General features: G+C 33.9%; 1 protein-coding gene across 1 annotated transcript in view; it reads right to left on the bottom strand.

Moving 5' to 3' along the window:
• Positions 1-4866: 4866 nt before the first annotated feature.
• Positions 4867-21850, bottom strand: part of LOC106469057 (oxysterol-binding protein-related protein 11-like) — a 78892-nt gene continuing 61908 nt past the window's right edge. Inside the window, exons 15-19 of the mRNA XM_022397458.1 lie at positions 20730-20890; positions 19824-19940; positions 16982-17143; positions 15041-15106; positions 4867-8086 (exon numbers count right to left, since the gene is read on the bottom strand). Coding sequence (XP_022253166.1) covers positions 8024-8086; positions 15041-15106; positions 16982-17143; positions 19824-19940; positions 20730-20890 — 569 coding nt within the window. The 3' untranslated portion in view covers positions 4867-8023. The remainder of the gene's footprint in view (positions 8087-15040; positions 15107-16981; positions 17144-19823; positions 19941-20729; positions 20891-21850) is intronic.

Genomic DNA, 21850 nt, shown 5'->3' with positions numbered 1-21850 from the left:
CTATATTCCACATCGTGAACTTATAATTGATGAATCGATGTGGAAGTTCAAGGGATGGATATACATTCTTCAGTACATACCGAACAAACCCACAAGGTCGGGTATAAAACTGTGGTCATTGTGTGAGAGCAAGTCAGGTTATCTTTTAGATTGGGGTGTTTATACTGGTAGAGATAACAACCCTGTGGCACCAGAGCAAAGCTTGGGTCATAATGTTGTTATGAAACTGATGGGCAGTAATGGATACTTGAACCTCGGCCACCATTTATATAACTTCTACTCCAGCCGTGGCCTCTTTGAAGCCCTCAAGGAACAGGGTACTGGTGTCTGTGGAACTGTGAGATCGAATAGAAGGGGATTTCCAGAAGAAATTAGACCAGCAAGATTACAGCTGAAGAAAGGTTTATTACAGAAATGGTAATATGCTTGTCTGCTCCTGGCATGACACTGCAAGGGTCAAATTCCCCTCAACAATCGATAATAATGGTTACACTCCGAAACAAATTTGATCCAAGCAGTCAGAGACTGGACTTAGGGATGTGTAAAAGCCAAATGTGGCCTGCAATTACAATGCTTCAAGGGGAGGAGTTGACTTGTTTGATCAGAAATATACCAGCTATCCATATCGACACAAATGCAAAAAGTGGTACCACGCAATTTATCACTTCATCAAAAGCAGCACTAGTCAACTCCTACGTACTGTACACAACTGTCAACCCTAATTCAAAAATGAAGCCACATTCATTCAGGGAAAAAGTGGAAACCCAAGTCTGTGCTTCTATTCCTCTGAATAAATTTGGAAGGAAAGGAAGGAGGTTGATACATAACCCAGAGAATTGTGAGGAGCGACTGACAGTGCGTCACTTTCAATTGGCTTATCCAGATCCTAAATACAAGCCTAATTGTGTAATGTGCAGTGAAAGCCCTTCACATCCAAAGATGAAGCAAACCAGACATGGATGCATAAATTGTACGGATGGAAGGGGGCAATGCCTGCCCATGTGTCTTCTGGACTGCTTCACAAAGTACCATACGGTCAAGCATTTCAGAAGCATCACATTATTTTTCCTCTAAAATGTTGTGTTTATTGTTTTAATGTTCTTTTCTAACATTTGCAGTAAATATATGTGCATTTTAGGGTGATTTAGGGATTTTAAAATAACGCGTTTCAAAATAGGCATTTTCCACCAGAAATTCTGGCACTGTAGACATTTTAGGGTGATTTAGGGATTTTAAAATAACGCGTGTCAAAATAGGCATTTTTCACCAGAAATTCTGGCACTGTAGACAACTTTCCATAGGAAAATTCGGCAGTGAAAGGGTTAATTGTCCACTTTACGATAGATCCATGCAAAGACTCAGATTAATGTAGACATTTCAGCTTTTCAGTTTGAAATAATGAATATTTATGTCTTTATAAAAGTATCCCTCAGGTCAGTGTTATAGTCCTTTGAAACACTAGATTATTCTTCTGGTGAGCAGTATTTCCCTCCCTCAAGTGAAAAGATTTACAGTGACAGTCTGTTTTCTGATTATTCTGATGAAGTTGAAAACCTGGAAAGGGAAGACTACTGTTCTTCTACTATTTATAACGGCAAGTGTGATAAGAGAGAAAATAAAATTATGCCTAAAAAACGTAAGGGAAGAAGATCATTATCATCCTCCACTAGAATGAAAGCAGCCACTCGTAAACAGTTTCAATGTCCAAAAGAGAACTGTCCAGGAAGAGTAGCGTGGATGAAAGATCACCTAAGGTGTCATTAAGGAATACCTACTTGGAAAGCATCCTCTATTTTACAGGAAATGAAAGCAAAGAAAAGAAAATCACTTTCAGAAAACAAAAATATATAGATGTCTTATATGTGACAAAATTTGTACCAGAATTGATAACCATTTGTCAACTCATAAGTTAGAAAAGGGTAGCGAAGAGTATAAGAAATTTATATCACTTGTCATATATATTGAGGATTCAAAGAAACTAGATGAAAAGTCAGATGTATTGGAAAGCCTTCTGTATGACTATAAAATGTTTCTGAAGGGCTACTCAGGCAAGAAACATACACAATCCCAAACAAAATATCAAATAAATCGATTAGAGAAAATAGTAAAACTGATGTTACATTCAAACTCATTTAAGCTTGAGTCTCTTTCATTATTAATGACTATTGATGAACATAAGACTCAATGACCAAATGAGGGAAACTAGTACTGCTGGAATAATTGTGAACTATTTAAACACTTTTAAGTTTCATGTAGTTCATAAGATTTAATCCTGCCACAATGATTGGGTGGACTTCAAAAGAAGACTTGGAATGATAAGAGGTTTACATTAAAAATGTACAAACAAGTCTCAACAGAGAGAGGACAATTGAAGATGTTGAAAGGTATATTGGTAATATACATTGTATTGTTCATCCCGAACATGTAAAAAACTATTTCGAATCCACAACTGTAAAGACTGAGAGCATCTCTTCAGTGTTATGAACAATTTGATGTATTCACATTTTTGAGTATTAGGAATCATCTCATTCTTCAGCTCTTAATAATGAACAAAAGAATGAGTGAAGTAAGTAACATGACACTTCAAGAATTTCATAATGCAGAGCATGAGGATGACAATCACATGGTTTTCATCCGTGACCATAAAGTTAAATCCAGCCATTTTATCGTATTAATATTCATGGAGAACTTTATAATCTGGTAAAAAAAGGTATATTGTTAAGGTTAGATCAAGCATATCTCATATAAGATGCATTTCTAAGTAAGAGAAGCACAAATATGGCATCATCAGGTGTAAATAAAACTGTAAAGGAAGCTTGGTTTACATTTTGGATTTGAATGTCTAGGTGAAGATGTTGCTGACAAGCTTCGTAATATTACTATAACTATGATGAGGAAGACTGTTGTAACAGCTACAAGAAACACTGGGGTTTCATGTTAGGATCAAATTCATTTGGTGAGTCATATGGCTCATCACCTCGATACTGCTGATAAAGTTTTAAGAGAAACCTATGATATAGATACATCATCAAGACCTCGAAGAGTTTTGGGAAGAAAGTCAACCTACGAGTACAAACACTAAGGAGAAAAGGCAATGGCAAAAGGTGTTTGAGGATCAGAATGTACACATGCTTGCAAGATCCCGTGAAGAGTATATTAATAAAAGGAAGACCGAAAAAAACTTCGTATTAGGAAAAGAGAAATGTTATAAAACAATAAAATCTTCTGTACCAGTATAAAGCATTCTTCTTCTAAAGTATCCAGCAATTAATTTAACTGAGAAAGTTAGATACTTTGTCTGAAAGAAGTGATTTCAAGAGGAATAAGTTTTTCAAAATAATTTAACTGAATCTACTACAAAACTACTGGTTTTAATACTCTATTTGAAATGATAATTTGGTTATAGATAATTTATTACGTATACTAGAATTTTTACTTTAAGTTTGACTAACAGTAATTTTTTACTTAGAAAAGTGTGTAATGAAAAGAGATAAATTGCAAAGAAATTTAAGGAAGTTACTTATGTAACATACATATAATGGTGTTAAAGGGGTTATACAATAAAAAAAATTTAATTAATGTCATAGTTGGTGGGCTCACAATTCCACTTAAAAGAAGTAGAGCCCACCAACGAAAATGAGGTACATATAGCAACTTATAATCCACACAGAAACATGAGTAAGAATAACTATGGTTCATATTCTCATAAGTGGAAACATTATTCATTGCTTTAGTGTTTTTGAGTAGTAGTTTACCTGTGTAATTAATATTTTTGCTAACGACCTTCAAAGTATTCAGAAGGTGTGATTATGTCAGATAAGTAATTAGTGAAATATATTATGCTTCATAAACATTAGTAATAGTGAGGAGAATGCATTGCTTTTTTTCTGTGTGATAATACCCATCATGAAGAAGCTCTCACAGAGAAATTAACGCTTTTTGATCGTTAGTGTACATTTAGTATTGGAAAAAGTTGTGAATGTTGCACGAAAGTGTGATAATGTCAGATACGAAATGGTATAAATATCTAATTCTTCCAAAACATTAGATATAATGAGTCGAATGTATTGATTTCTTTGCATGGTGTAATATTGAACATGTAGAAGCTGCAACAGAGAAATTATCCATCTTTGATCATCAGTTTAAATTCTATGAAATATAAATGCGCAAATGCTGACGAAAGTATGATAATGTCAGATAAGGAACCTGTTTCTTCTATAAATCTTCATTCTTTTAGGAGAATGCTGCAAAATCTTCACAGTATATAAGGAATAAACAGATGTTTAAAATATATAAAAAAATGGAATGCATTCGTTCATTAGTGTGATTTGTAGAACTTAAATTGGTATGGGATAAAAGTGCTCGATGAGATCTATCGATTGACGTGTAACACAATGTTCTATCTTAAGCGATGCATCTGATATGATCCTAACAACAGCAACTTTGTTAACTTTCACTCAACTTCAAGTAGGGAAAAAAGTCATAATTTCCAAAACATAAAAGAATAATTGAACCAAATTCTCAAGAAAGAAAGATAAATGTAAATAAAATTCATGTGCTGCATCACTTTTAATTTGGTTAAAATAATCGAAGAGAAAGTACAAGCACAATATGGAGTACAACATAAGGGTACTTACTCAATTTAATAACTTAAATCATTTATTTTGGCGAATACTTTACTAATGCAAAATGCTAGAAAAACACGTATGAAAAGTGGGAATAAGCGTTCGTTCAATAACAATTACAATTTAGTTCATTTTTTGACCATTCGTTTGCTTATCTGATTTTTTTGTATTGTGCTATATCCTTTGTCTAGGTCGATGCAGATCCCCATAAGTTTGAAGAAATGTAGAATGAAATACATACTTTAAGATATCAAAAGTTTATTTACCTTCATCCAAGACAAATACCATCCATGAAAGGGTAAAGCTTATCCGACATATGGATGATAGGACAAGCCATCAAGAATGTTGATGCAAAAATAAACTTACAGAGTAAATAAGTTCCTTTTTTATCAGTCAGTTAAGTTCTTCACCACACAAATGTTTAACACCTCAAAGCAACATGTAATTTACAATAAAATTAAACTCAGCTATGATGTTAAAGCAGTGCATATTCAAAAAGCAATCATATTAAACACTCAAATCGTTTACTTAAAAGAATGCATATTACTTGCTTATAGTCAAATCAAATATAACTAATGTACGATGAAATTTTCAATCATATTTAACTTGTTTGTGTGCAACTGAAGAGTTAATACACATCTTGGGTTATTATAACTTAAAATAGATAAAAAGTATTAACAAAGATGATTTCCAAAATACTACAACTAATTGAGATATACCTGCCAGTTGTTCTTAATACAGTGAGACCGCTGACCAGGGGGAAATAAAATAGTTGGGGACAAGGGCCATTAAAACAAACTTTACAGATAAATTAAAATATGTTGCAACTGAACATTAACCCTTTGACTGAAGCTGTTTTAAATGTGCACAGAATTTTTGCAAGCAATACACTATATACAGCACACTCACATTCCACTGCTGGAGGTGGACATACTCTATAGGTGCCTCAGTAGTCAATCGGTTAAAGTGCTCTACATATTTGCTCATCAGCCACCTCAAACAAATCATTATACCATATGCTTGGTGTACCCACAAACTATATAGAAAATACAATTTCCAAAGACACAATCTGAGAGAAATAAGTAGCAAAACCAGGGTTCACAAATTTAAAAAAAAAACATACAATAGCAAAATATGTTATCTGAAGGTTTGTGAGAGGGCTTGAAAGAGATAAGTCTGTTGTAACACTGGAAGAAAAATAACCATACCTTGGTAACAAATGAAAACAAAGTTGCCTCTATAACATTTCAAGCAGAAACAACAAATGAAAAATTAGATCACATTCACTGACAGCTTCTTCAGAATTCTTATAGGGTGAGACATTTCTGGTGTTTCAAATATAAGCCTTAATTAAGTTCACAACACTACCAAAAAACTGTTTTACAGCAAATGTTTTAAAGGAAGAGTTTCAGAAAAGAACAAAAACAAGATGAAACATCACGAAAAGTTATCAGTATGTTGTGTCCATTTCTTTGAGTCCTCATCTTTACAGTACATGCTAGACTCAGCTATCCTATTAGCTGGAATTTCCAAGAGGCATATCCTAATAGAGAACCAAAGGACTTCTGTGGATATGATATGATCTTTGTGAACTGCACCATTTAGGAAAGACTCAAAGAGAAATGGGAATGCAGGGATTTTGAATACATCATCAACAGATTTCAATGGATTTTCACTGGATGAAACATTTAGAAGTGGTCTAAATAGAGAGAGTTGAAAAGTCTCCAATGAAGGAGTGGACAGACATCCCTACAATGTTTCCTAATATAGGATTGGTACTTCTATAGAAATTGTTTGTCTGTAAACTGCACCAGGTATTTTAATATCCTTAATCTTATAGTAAAAAAAAACACAAGACAGACAGGATCATGCTCACTTTTATAAGCAATATATCTGATAAAGTTGGCAAAATCAAACTTTGAAGAAAATCATACGAAACTCTACATGTTTGTTTTTAGTACATTTTTTTACTTGTTTCCTATCAAAATGATCCAACTGGCAAATGAATGACAAAGAAAAAAAAAGAGTTAATTCTTACTGAACAAAACATTTTCAAATCCTTAGTATTGTGATTCTGAAACATAGTTATAAAAAAGGTGGGGTTCTGTATGACAGAAGACACACCACTCTGTCTAAATAATTTTAGATATTTGTATATGTAGTACAAACAACAGCTGTCTTATCAACTGCTTTTTGTAAGGTTCTAGATATTAAAACTTCTCTATCTGTATACTCACAACTGACATCTAGATTTTGAGAAAACATGAAAAACAAAACTTAGGTTAAGTGAATTAAAACTGATTTCTTAAACCTCAACAGTAGCAGTGACCAGACTTAAAAGGGGTGAAAACAACACAATTTCTATGTTGCTAAAGATGATAACATTATCAAAAATGATTAATTTGAGTGTCTGATATTTTTTCAGTTGATTTAATTTTAATCAAACTAATAACACACACACACATTTTTTTTAAAGTCTGTATGAAGATTTCCTTTAACAACTGGGAAATGACATGTTTCGTAACATAAACTTTGAAGTAAACCACAGTATTACTTACACTGGCTCGTACTTTAATTAGTTGCAAGCAAGCGTATGATAATAACTGACAGACATGCAATTAAGATAAAATGTACTCTTGCACTCGTGTACAGCAGAGAACAGTTAGTTAAAGACAGAAATTCAGAGTACTCAGATTTGTACTTAAGCAACTGTACGTACATATATATATGTACATGCATACATAACTTTACATAAAATATTATGACACTGATACCATTTTCTTCCATGTTCATCTTGTTAACTGTAACTGTATATATTTTTAAGTTCTTAGCTAAAGACTAAGCGATATACCAAATAAAATGAAATTTATTAAAGACATGAACAAAAAACACAGGCACATTTCCAAGCTCTTTTGATTTATATTTCCTAAATGAAATAAAATTTACCGAGTGAACATAATTCAGATCCTTCCCAATTACCATATCAAAAGTAATTAGTGAAAAATATATTATTCATATGCAACAAAATTAGTATTCAAAGAGTTAATTAGAAGACTTCAAGATATTTATTTATGAAATAAATATTTTCATGCAGATTACTTTTTACCAGTTATATCTACATATTTATCCATATTTAATAATAAAAAACAGTTTGATTTTATCAGGTTTAGTACATATAATACATCTTAACATGAGGTTATTTCTATGCTTTTATGTTACATAAGTACATGTGCAAATAATGTTTGTAAATACATTGTATGTGTAGTGCATGATATGACAGTGTGTGTTAAATTATAGTTGTTCAACAGAAACATATCTACATTGCTTTAGTGTTCAGAAAGTCAACCATGACTAGCTTCTTTAATAATTTCTTCAAAACATCTGAGGAAAGCTGATGCTTATTCAAAATTAGTCAATGAGTACTTGTACATCCACCCACTGCTGTCACTGAAGGAAAACAACTAAAAAGAACAAATAACGTAAATGTGATATAAACAGACATGGAAATAATCATACAGGACTTTACAAGTGGTGATAAACATCTTAACATGCAATAACTATTTAAAGAATGAAAGAGAGAGTTGTTGTATAGTAAATATTGTATCCTAAAATTGTATACTTTCTGCACAATTTGTATTGACTACATCACACTTTTACAGGCATCTATATCATTCATCCTATAGACTGACAACTGCACAATCTGGAAATGCATTAATCACTTAATTCTCACAATCTTAAGATAAAGTATAGTTAGTTGTGAGGTGTAAGCCAAACACTTAAAACGTCTCATGTCCAAAAGTCCAGTTGCATTAAGTTTAAATGGCATGGTATGCAAGGTTAAATACATTTGATGAGTGTTTCTCTAAACTTCTAAAACAAACTTCCTTCTTTGGGTAACTGAAAAATATAATAAACCAAGTCATTTCACTTCTTTAGGAAATATTTGTTTTACTAACTGAGGAAGTGGCACATCTTGCTTTTGATTTCTTTTCAGTTGCTAAAGAATTTTTTAGAATTTCATGGCACACAAAGTAATGGTCCTACACAGTCAACTGTTTTGGTAAGGCACTGTACAGTGCCTCACAAATACAAAATACAGTATTGCCTGTTTTTATACAAGATACAATTAATGCCATCATCCTTAAGTTACAGGTATAAAGTATTTCAAGCACATCCAGATTCTAAAAATCTTATGACTGTTTTCTCCTGGTAGAAAAAGGAACTGTAGATTTATTATCATCAAACAGTACATCTGTTTTTGTCAAGTATCACATATCTCCTGAGTGATGTGTGGGTTTTCAAATTTGAATTACATCTGTTGACTATTTCAACACAGTTGGAATGTTGCCTCACCAAACAGAATAATAGAGGAACATGCTTTTTGTAATCATACGGTGAAAAAATAGTACTCATCACAAGTCTAGCTCTCTTTAATCAGCTGTTTTCAGTCTATATGCAAAAATGGTATGCATTTTTTGTTGAACAGTCACTTCAAATTATGGTTAAGGTGAACAGTGGTTAGATAGAATAAAGTTTTTAGACAGACACATATTTCACCACAAATTGTTCTTTCTTCATTTAAAAGTTATAATTTTCTTACACTAAAATGTATTTCCAATAGGTAATTACCTCCTCTCACATAAATAGCTTTAATCCCACATTGAATAGGTGGAGGGACACTCCCTAAGATGAGACAGTCAGATTCTAAGATCTGATTTGGGGAACCACACTACTTCTGAACCAGGTATACACTTCGTCCATCGTAGAAAGATGTCACATATATATGAGCAGAAAACAGAGGAACATATCCAATTGAGAAAGAACTATGGCCAGAAAGTGATCCGAACCATGCAATATTTATGAAACTCATTCCCAGAAATTATAAAAGTGGGTAAAATGAAAAGGATGTGCCCCTAGGTGTTGAGTGGTTAGGGTGCAATGGACTGTACACAGCAAGTCAACTACACCCAAAACCTATACTTCTGGGAACCGACATCCACGTGGGGGTATTATGAAGATCATACCTTTGGTAAGTCAACTACAATCCAAAACCTGGCCACCAGGTACTGACATCCATGTGGGGGTAGGAAAGAGGATCATACAACTGGCAAGTCCAATACAATCCAAAAGCCAGGTCACTGGGAACTGACAGCCATGTGGGGTTAGAAAAGAGGATCATACCAGTGGCAAGTCAACTACAATGCAAAACCCAGCCATCTGGCAGGGGCAGGAAAGAGGATCATACAGTATTCACCTCAAGATCATGAGACCGGGAATCTAGTACCCCCCAACTCATGAACGGGGCACATTTGAATATGATAAGTTGATAGATTGATCTGGGACTCTGACATCCAGTATCAAAAATATGTCTACATAATGTAAACCATCTCTCTCAAAAGTGAAACTGACTGGAATTACCCTAAGTGCATTAACATCCTTGGAATAAGAAACATCGAGAGATAGCGGAAGGGAAAGAACCATAACAATCCACTATTACCTCCACCATGACCCACAACACTGATGGAGTATAAATGAGGGAGGAATATAGACATCTGTAATACATGTGTGAGGACTTATGTTGATTGGTTCTACTCTACATCCAAAATCCAGCCACTAGAAACCAATATGCACGTGGGGGCAGGATGAGGGATCCCAATCGAAAGGGTGAACTACAATTTTAAAGTCTCACCCCCATTTGTTTTTATGTTTCATACTGGAGAATATCACATCATCAACACCAGCAGAACACCATCGCTCTACTCTCAACTGAATGTTTTTATAATCATTTCTACATTTTGTTTGTATTAAGCAATTCAGGAGGAAGCCTCCACAGTCCACCACACCAGTGGCTTGAAACTGAAAAGTGGTAAGTCTCTCATACTGATTTATTCAATATAAGGCATGGCAGAGATCTCCTTTTGCTTTATCCATGTAGTCCATGGGTGGGTATGGTCTAAGACAGGCAATTCTATTGTGAGGATAAACCTACAAGCAATCTTCTGGAAAAACACCCCATCTCTACAGTGTGTGTGTGGCCATGGAATTATAATATGCAAGTCAACATGGCTTGACAGTGTGGCTTTGAATAGTTAAAGAATACCTGGTCAGGCACCACTCGCCACAGAGTGAGATCCAACCAATGAACAATAATAAAATGGAAAAGTGCCCCAGAAAAGGAAAAAAAACAACAACTTATCCAGTCCAAGTCTCACTGAATTCTAATATTCTAGAATGGTTACAAGTGGAAGACGAAGAAAACCCTGATCTGATGTATCATGGGTAGCCAACATGCCCAACTGAAAAAGTACCTCCAAAAGATGACAAAGATGAAACTCAGGACAAAGTACCAGAGAAAGAGGAAAAAGCCAAATGAATGAAGAGCCAAACCTAATTGGTGAAGGAGGAAAGAGAAAGAACACGAACTGAGGACAGTTGCCAAAGAAGAAAGAGTAAGGAATGGACACCACAAAAAGAAGCCAAGCAAACAATATAACAGAGAAGAGCACGTACAGAACATAGAAGCCTATCCAAATCAAAATGAGGATAAAGGTGTGGAACAGAAGGAAGGGAAGGCAGTTAAGCGAAGGAGTTATCCTCACAAGCTGCCAAAGTATTAGGGAGGAAACACAATCCAAAGAAACAAAAAGATATGTAGAAGGATAGAGTACATGAAACATCGATGACAAATAAACAGGCCACTGACATCCACATGCAAATAGGAGAAGGATGGAAGACATAAGGGAAAATGAAACAAGGAGCACTGGGAGAGTGGTTCAAATTTAGGCAAAGTGAAGCAGTGCAAAACCACATTAATATTCCCATCCGAAAGGTCAGCCCGCCTTAGTGGATGACAAATCCAGAAAGAACACATCCACAGGTAAAGTGTAGGAGAGGTAAATACCTTGAAGATCGGGAAAAATGAAAGGTGTGGAAGAGAACCACCTGAAAAGACCCACAATTCAAAAGTCAAGAGAGGAAATCTGCATGATGAGGAATAGTGGTTGATCAGGGGAAAACCTGAACCAAGAAAGCAATGATGGGAAAATTCCATTTGTGTTGAGAAACTTCCATGTAGGAAGGGTGAATGAAACAAGCCAGAAAAGAGGCTAACCATCAGGTGATGCCAGATCATCTTGAAAATGACCAGAGGAAAACCAGGAGTGATTACGAAAGACAGGAAGGTCTAGATGAAACACCCGTGACTGAGGGTGGTGAAGAAGGGACAGAGGAAAAAGTAATGGAGGAGGGAGTTGGAGAAGCGACAGAAACCACAGCTGAGAAGGCCAGGAAAGAGCTATCAGAAGGACTGAACACAGAGTGTCGAGGATGAATGAAATCACCTGGAGAAAAAGTAGAACAGGAGGATAGACAAATGTGTAGGCCCAATCCTGGCTTAAAACATCAATAGCCAAAGCAAGAAGTTGAGGAACCTGAGACCAAAACCAAAGCAATTTGTGGTTAAGGGATGTAGCAAAAGACTCAATGTGAGGAGTACACTGCTGAAGTTAAAGCCACTGGAAAATAAAAGGATCAAGAGACCACTCCATCAGATAAATGTTGTCTGGACAGGAATGTGATATGGAATGATAGAAATATTGAGCGTGTGGGCCCAAAAAGAAGATCCAACGTATGAATACAGAGGGAAGGAGAATGGATGCTGCCCTTGTGATTGAGATAACTGAAGAAAAGTTGAAATGGATCATTACCAGACAACTTCTGGCCAGATGAAGAAAATGAGCCAAAACTTGACCTACAGCAAGCAAGAAGCTGAATGACATTCACCAAAAACTCCAAACTTTCCAACCTACACCTTCCACAGCCAAAAAGATGCATCTATGAAATGTGGAAAACTGGAGGAGGAAGCAGGGCACCTGCTGATGTGCAAGTCATATCTAACCACCAATGCCGATTGATGACAAGGGTAGGAGAAAGGGTAATAAGCACCAAAAAAAGTATCCCTGCAAAATTCTACTGGTTATGAAAAGCCCATGAAAGAGCCCAAACATGAGCCTGACCTATGGGGATAAGGGCTACCATGGAAGATCACATCCCCAAAAGCGATAGAACTTCATGAGCTGTAATCAAACCTGAAAACCCATTGAACGAAGTCAAAAAGGAGAGGGGCGGGCCCAACTGAGATATGTTTAGAAAAAGAAAAACATCCAGTAAGAACTTCTCCAACTTTTTTTAACAGCCCATTATAGCTGCCTCCAGGAGCAACTGATAAGGGTAACAGGTAGACTCCTGTTTGGAACAAGTGAATAGTAGCCACTCGACCAAAGGAAGAGGAAAGTCCAACCCAAAAGCACATAAGTGATGAATGAATACTCTGATAGCCTGACAAAACATACAAGTCCGAAGGGCAGTGTGCAAAACAGAGAAACTTCTCTGTGGAGAATAAACCTAGGAGAAGGTCATGAGTGATGGAATACTGGGATATGCAAATAAGCATTCACGACATTCCTCTTTATCATCAATAAACCTGGAGAAAAAGGCCACTTAAGGGTGAGAAACAACTCCAAGGTAAAATGTGGCAGTTTGAAAATTAGAATAAGACAGGCCACCAATCTTCGATTTGGCACGAGGACAACAAACAGCCTGGAGAAAAATGATGAATAGGTGCAATGGCCTGTAGAGGCAGAAAATCTTGTACCATGTTGGACAGACTCAGACTGGTGGCAGGATCCTAATTCATGGGGATGAAAAAGGGTACTAAAGACAATGAAGGTGGGAAAAGAAATAGCAGTACAAGTCCCTCTGATAAAACTCGAAGAACCCATAGAACTGTAGTGAAAGATTGCTAAAGCGTAACAATATAATATAATCAAACTCCCACAGGACCGGAATCTTCTGGTTAGTCTCCGGTATTGTTAGAAACATGCCCATCAACATTGAATAAAACGACAAAATAAGAAACCCCTGGAAGGGTGACAGAAATGGGTAGATAAGGACCAGGACAGGAAAGGGTTGATTGTTGATGCAAAGATTACACACAAAACTCCAAAATCTCAGAGACATGATTGGAAACATATCACCAAAGAAAAAAAATACAGAAAATCTCCCCCCCCCCCCAAACATCCCGGGACAAGGTCACGCAACAACCTAGAAAATCCCAACTACAGTGAAGTCAAGTGTGTAAAGCGAGACCCAAAGATGACTAATGAGCCAAGATGAAAGTAATAAAAAATTATAAAAAACGGAATTAGGTAAAACATACCATACTTGAGAAATTATGTCAAAAAATACTGTACTAGGCCTAGCAAGAGGGGAAGGAAAACACACAGCAAAATCCGGTGGTGTAAAAAGGCTATCAAAACTTCCTTGGCCCGAATAGTTTTGGCTTGTTCAAGAGGATTAGTGGGTCAAGTTCAGGAGAAAAAGGCTGACCCATATAACAATCAATCTCATGATGGATAATAGCAGAGAAATCCAACAACAGAGCTATTCCCACCTGTAGCCTGTGAAAATAGTACTAAACGTACAACACCCTAAGTGGGAACATGAACCTCAGAATTCATTGTAGAAATACGTAAATCAAACAAAAGTGTTTGATCTAAAATGTGCGAAAAAAATAAAGACTGCAAAATTAAGTTAAAATAAAAGATTTACTCAATGGAAAAAAATAAATTAAATAATAATGAAGAAATTCTACTTTGGAAATTAAACTATTAAAATCATGATTCACATAAAGAGCAACAAAAAAAAACATGTCTGAACACGAGTACTGCTAAATGAGAAGTGTGATAGAATTGAACAGAGGGAGTAACATGCGTTATGAGAGCATGTCACACACTTATTGGTGGTGGATTGATGCATGATGATTTGCATTGGGAATCAATTAATTCCAGTGGAGGGGAGATACAAGGTTTGTGGCATTCATAATTTTTTGCATATGGAGGGCAGCACTGAACGAGAATAGCTATTTATGTAAGAAGAGGTAATGTACTGTATCGGAAGTTATTTGTAGACATCCTATACAAGAAATTAAAATTTGTATTAGGTTTGTTTTTTACAGAAATCATGAATTGTAGAGATGCAAGTTTAAGTACTTTCATTTTCTTTAAATTAAGATATGTTTTTAAATCCTGCACAAATTGTAAAAATACACTAACAGGGTATGCCACTGAAATCTTTAATCAACCCCTTCCTCACTACAGGGTCATACTTGGTATGCCCACTATTTTTGCTCCTAGGAACCATAAAGGCATACTTTTAAGGGATTTTCACACTAAATCCATTGATATATTTTTAGAAGTACCATTTTTCAATAAAATGCACAGTAAATTAATCAATTATAAAACCAAAATGTTAAATTTCCCAATTTCTTCTGACTCCTGTTATTACAACAATGTTAACTAAGTTCTATCAAGCAATGTTGTTATAGTTCAATAATAATCAACTAAAATCAATTTTACCTTTCCTTGATACCTTACACAAGCAGCTTCCCTACATTCTTCTTCACGTCTCTGTTTCTCTTCAAGCTGTGATGGGAAAAAAAAAGTTTAACTCCATCAAGATATAAAAGTTAACATGTTCCTGAATTTTACAAGAACTTACAATTGTGTCCAGATCATTGAAATGTAGGTCAACTTCACTGAAAATCCTTCAATAGTGTAGATCATAGTTATATGCCAATATTTAAAATGCAATCAGTAGGCTTTCTCTTTCTAAAATCAAATTTTGAAAACTTGAATTAATTTGTTTACTGTTGCCTTTCAGTAGTTTTTTAGAAATCAATATCCCACTAACTGAAAAGATAAAATACTTTTCAAAAATATGGAGTGACTTCAGTGTTAAGTTTTAGATGTATGAGATAATGAGTGTGATTTCTGTGTTGTAGTAGATTTTATACATAGCATTACCAAATTCAGTTAATAACCAATTGATATTAAACAGTTTATTGATTGCCCTAGTCATTAATATTTCAGATAAATGTCTTTGAGTAGCATTTTCCTTCTCTGGAAAATATAGCCAGGGATCAAGGGTCAAAGATCTAGTGACACAGCACAGTTAATACTGTAATCTGAGTGATATTCTGGCAGCCAAAAATTTATATCAAACAGGCAATATTTCTGGCTATAAAATAACAGGAAAAACACTCCTTAATCAGTTTACGCATACACAATAAGTAAAAAAAACGTTTATCAACTACAACTGCATGTGAAATTTAATATATATTTATATATTTTCAATGTTAAGAAATGCTTTCTTAACACAAAAAGATAAAAACAAATTTCCAGTCTACCTACTTTTGCAAATGAAATAAACAAAAAAGACTACAGTCTTAGATTTTATTATCTCCATTGCTTATGCTATTTTGTTTATTTTTAGTAATTCGTGGGTTAGTATGGATGTGAAATGTTTTATTGTTCAGTAGATTCAAAAGTCAAATAGAAAAAATAATTTTGAACTTTTTTTTTCGCGTATATCTATATATAATTTGAACTACAGTATCAGTTTGTAAAATAAAGTATATGCCTTTAAAGGCAAATTATCCTGAGTCCATATTGTCATTTTGTAGAAACTAAGAACACAATAGTTAGAATAGTCAATGAAGAAGATTAGTTTTATAATTGAGAAACTTAGAAACACTGTTCTGTTTTGTGCTTTGATAGAGAATAGGTGTCTATGAGGTATGTGGATTGAAATATTTTCTTTGTTGTCATCTATTCTTCTGTATTGTATATGTACATTATTACATTATAAAAATCTAAACCATAGTGTTAGGTTCAAACTTCAGGTCTCAAATGCACACATCTTTCAGGAATGTATTCATTACATTCTCATGGAGAATTTTTATCTATATAAACCTTCACATGTAAAACTTCCTTTTACTGTTTCACATTTCACCACTTGTTTTTATATCATTTACTACTGGTGGGGTTCACATAATCATATTTACTAATTCTAGGTCTTTGGCTGTTAAAATATTCATTGTATAGACTCAATGAAAAACAATTGTGTGAAATCACTAACTTTGTATGTAAAATACAGAGTAGAGCCCACCATTAACTGCAATATTACTGAGAATTTTGTTGACATTTTTTTGTACCATTAAAGACCTTCTAACAACTAATTGTGGACCACAAACAATTTGGTGCATAAATAATTTATCAAAATATGCTTAAAAATCTACTGAAATTTTAAGGTTAAAAAAACAATAGAAAAAATTAAAATATTTTATCAAATAGATGTCTACTATTTGAACCCTAGGGTGCAACTTTTTCATATCATATTCATACACTTCTTATTACACACTTTTTTCCAGTACACTTGAATTATTATCTTTATTACTGTTTGCAATACATTTAAATCAAAACTTCACCCAGTATAAACTATTTCACTACATTACTTACAATCTGTTTTTCTGTTGTAGCAGCAAACATATCATTAGCTCTAATGGCTGTCGTTACTCTGTGCCATAATTTCCTTGATTCATTTTCATCTTGATTTTTAACTGGCCGGACTCGTTTAGGAACTTTTGGAAGGTTCTCCACATTCAAGTTTTTAATTGAACCCTAAAATTATGTACCACAAATTTAAATTATATTTTAACAGTCTGGATAATCCTTAATCACAATTAAAGTACAGCATTTAAAAAAATAATAATAATAACTTTTTTAATAATAAACAATAATAATCTCAATGAACTTACAATACAAAACCAAATATTATGTTCATAAAACAAACGCATATAAAATTTTTATACCAACAAGAAGATGGTGCTGTAATTGTAGAGATAAAGTCCTCCTTTAAAATAACTTAATTAACTGGTCTCCACATTTTTATAATATCAATATATTTTATCAAAATCATATCAAGGTTTAAAAATATTCTACAATACAAAAATAAAGGTTTTATAATTTGCATAAAAATTTAGTTTAAAATTCAAAAAATGGGTACCAGTTATGACCCATACCAAAAGTTTACAAAAATATATGAATAAAATAACATTACTTAAAAATAATATATCAGAAGTTCAGGTGAGAATGGATCTTGCATGAAAAGCGTATTTTATTTTATTTTCTTCTTTTGTGCTCATTTCAAACTTATTTATTTCACAAACTGTTTTCTATTTTTTTTATGTATTTTCATAAACTCCTAGTGTGAGCCATTATTGATACTTGTTAAAAAAAACTGAGGGAATTTCAAACTACATTTTTATTGTGATTGGCCAGGCTAGGGTGGCTAGGGCAGTTGGACCATAATATATATATATATATACACATGAGAAAGTAGGCAACACCGAAGTGGACAAACCTTCTCCTCAACCTGAAGAAGTCCAAAAAGCAACACCCCAAACACAGAATGACGGGATTCTGTATGCCATACTCAACCTGAGGAAATAGAACTCATCCCATCTGGAATTATAAACACACATCTTCACTCCCCAACCAAGTGGGCAAGGTAAATTCTTCTTGTTTTTGGAATTATGGGGAGGATGTGGAACAAACTGTGCTCAACCAAAGATCTGGGATGGAACCACACTGTGTTTAGAAGTATGAGGAGACAATGAACAATTTACTGAACCAATATTGATTAAAATGAAGGGCCACACTCAACCCAACTAGATAGCAGAGCATCAAATCTGAACTGGTATTACGAGTAGGCTCTCACAAAGGCTGGTGCCTCTCCTACAGACATCTGTGCTCTGATAATGAAGCCTGACTTGGTTGTTTCTGAAAGTAGAATCTGAGTGTGATGTTCTCCCAATTGATGAGATGGTGCCAGTGGTAACAAGTAGTCCATGGAATGGTGTGTGCATAGGTCTAGGGAAAGGAAGTGATAAGAAAAAACTCATACAATTCAGCAGAACACATATGGTGCCAGTGCTAGTCCGAAGGTCAGAGCCCTGAACTGCAGCACCTGACTCTTGTGCACAAAATGCAGATAGTGGCAAAATGTCACCACTTTGGCAACATTGAACTCAGACATCCACAATTCTAGTAAAAAAACCATAACTCGGAGTGACGAATAACTCACTTGTGAAACTTGGAGGATCTAGAAATTGACATAAATGAGAAAGATTAAGGACTGGATGCCAATCTCCTGTCTTCTTGGGCACAACAAACAGATGGGAAAATTGTTTAATGAAATTCAACTAGGTAACACAAAGAATGCTCAAAGTATCTCCAGTGATAGTAGTACAGAGAAACCCGTCAGTGAATGCTTTGTCAAGAAAACATGATAATATTATCTGAATGAGTTGCTTATATGCAGTACCAGGATAGAGGACGCATTGACATAGGTGGAGAATGTCACGTGACAAACATCACCAAGGGCAATAAAGTGGGGATAAAAGACTGGAGCATGTGAGAAAACTTCAGACCAATGCTTAGATAGGCAAAGGAAGGAAACCCTGGCAGTCAACTGATAGCTGTAGTATGAGGGGAGGCAAGTAAAAAATCACATCGTTCACCTCATATTTTTACTTGACAGCAAAGTTATTCCTACATAAAAAAGTACAAGTTTAATTTTATGTTTCAAAAGTTCATCCTTTCATCAGTCTTTATTAAAAATAATCATAATAATATCACTGTTTTGCCCTAAAGTGTTGTTTTCTACACTAAAACTTCTTAACTTTTAAAAATATCCATTTCTTTAAATGTTGTTTAATTTATACTATGTATACACTACAGGTTAATAAGGGTATTAAAGACATTTCTTACAAAAATCATACTGCTAAAAATAAAAGGGCACTTATCTACAAGTGATAGTATCTATAACATAGGTTTACGAGTATTACATACATTTCTTCCTCTAGAAATCTAAACATTAAATTTGATTACAAAGAACATTGCTTCTTCTACAAGTAATGGTGGATATAGTTTTAGTTTAATAGTATTAAAGTAATTTGTTCTTCTAAAAGTGATGTTGTCTATAATTTAGATCTAGAATTATTAAAGATATTTTTTCTAAACTTGTGGTTTTGATAAGATTCCTCTTCTAGTAGTGATGTTCTACACTTTCAGTTTCTAAGTATTAAGGACACATTATTGAAAGCTAATTTAGGCCAAAGCCTGGATAAAAAATAAAAAGATTATGAATAAGAATTAAAATTTCATCAAAAAACAAAAGATGTGTAACATATAATTAGAGGAAAAATTTTCTACAATCACATGCGAAATAATTTAGACACAGGTTTTATTTTCACTCGTACGATGTCACTTCAAGAACATAGGTTACAGAAAAACTTACGTCTTGGTAAGTAAATGTTAGAGAACCATTCCATTCTCCTCCAACTCTACAAAAGACATCTCCAACACAATTCTTCACTTCTGCTGTAACTCGATGGAGCTTCCCACCATAGAATGGCTGAGAAATTATGGATCAAAATGAAACAAAAAAAGTCGTGTGTGTTGCAGTTTTCCTTAATATTTACTGAAAAACATGCTATGGAAATACAAGCAACAAAAACAACCATATAAATTATTCATCAAATATTATAATACATATCCTAAAAAAAACTTTGAATCATGTTAAGTTATCCTTAGCATTTTAAGGATACTGAAGTTATGATAAATGAAAAAAAATTAAGTACCTTTCAACTATATACCAAATTGGCTTAAAAAATCACAAATCAGCTACAATTTTTCCTGATACCTACTGAATATATATTGTAATTCATATGTATGCCATAGTGACAAGTGTTGAAGTCGGTGTATTCACAGTTGAAGAAGTATGTTATTAAGTTTCAAAATAGTAAATCTGTATATAGCTTAAAATGTATTGCATAGGTATGTTTTTGGCAATTCATGAAACCTGTTACAGTAAGAAATGAGATCATAGTTCTTCTGTGTTTTTACAAGTAATTATTATATACCATACAGCCACCAATGAATGTATCAACAAAAATCTGTACTACATTACTTACAATTTTCACATATTTAAAGTGGATATGTTCTAATCACTGCAAATAAAATGAACAAAGTTGGCCTTCTGTTTACTTACACAAATTAATTCAAAAATTAATTAACTTATCTATTTAACACAGAGTATCATATAAAAAATTGTTATACCCTGACAATCTGTTCAGTGAAAACATTATCATTCTATTTCATACAAAAGTATGCCATCTTAGCTTTTCCATCTAACTATACAAACCTTTGTGTGAAAAGTGAGAACAGAACTGCACCCAGATCTTGAACAGAAGATAGTTACCCGCCCTCCAAGCTCAACCCATGGAGAAGTAAGAATGGAGCGAGCATAGGCACTTGGAAGGTTAAATATGTATGTCTCTTGGAAGTCAACTAAAGTCACTTTTACTGAAGAACAGGAAAAAACAAAACAAAAGTTTAAGACTTTCTTACAACCATATTAACATAAAGCTAATTTTTTAGCTAAAAGATTCAAATTAAAACTACAATAGTGAAAACAACTACACTTTATTATAAACATACATTGAACTGGTCAACTTAAATACTCAACATTTTAAATATATATGAAATTTTCTGCTTTTCAAAAACAATTGTTAGAAATTCTTGATTTACATAGCCATATTCAAACTATACTTTTGATCTGGTATGATTTGAATTACTTAATTGTAGAACATTATCTTACTCTTAAATATATAAAATAAACATAAATCACATCACTTCAACTGCTTATAACACTAAATGTTTTAAATACAAAATAATAATAATATGCAAGTCAATTTGGTAGGTTTTACCAGAAACAATTTTTTTAAAAATATCTAGATGAATGAGTTCATTTAATTTCTAACAGATATAAAGAACTCTTTTGACTGACACACTAAAACAATTATATGAGAACATCTTTTTATTCTTAGTTTCCTATTAAAATCTCATGTTTTTTTCCACTTACTAAGATGGATCTTAGTCTCAGATACAGCATACTTACATGAAGCAGTTGGGCAATTCTTAAATAATATTGTTACGACAGCGGAAGTCACGTGATGCTAGTAACATGTCATGATATTCTCGAAGGTTCATGAATGCTCGAGTGTTTACTGGATGTGCGGTATTCTTGAATATAAGACCGCCAAGAAGTGACGGCAATAATGGAATTGAATTGCAGACAGAGATAGAGACGGACAATTGAGTCAAGCGCGTGAATCGTTCGTTGTGGTGTTTGTTTAAGTTATAGCGTGACTATGGAAATTAAGTGTATTGCAAAGTTGTATTGAGAAAGAATAAACTAGTTATATTTAAGAAAGGACTTGTATCACTAAAGTTTCTTCTAAAAGAGGGTAAATCTGTTTTTTC

The sequence above is a fragment of the Limulus polyphemus genome, unplaced genomic scaffold, assembly GCF_000517525.1.
Source record: "Limulus polyphemus unplaced genomic scaffold, Limulus_polyphemus-2.1.2 Scaffold3278, whole genome shotgun sequence".
NCBI lineage: Eukaryota > Metazoa > Arthropoda > Merostomata > Xiphosura > Limulidae > Limulus > Limulus polyphemus.
This window is presented reverse-complemented; position numbering and strand designations above follow the sequence as displayed.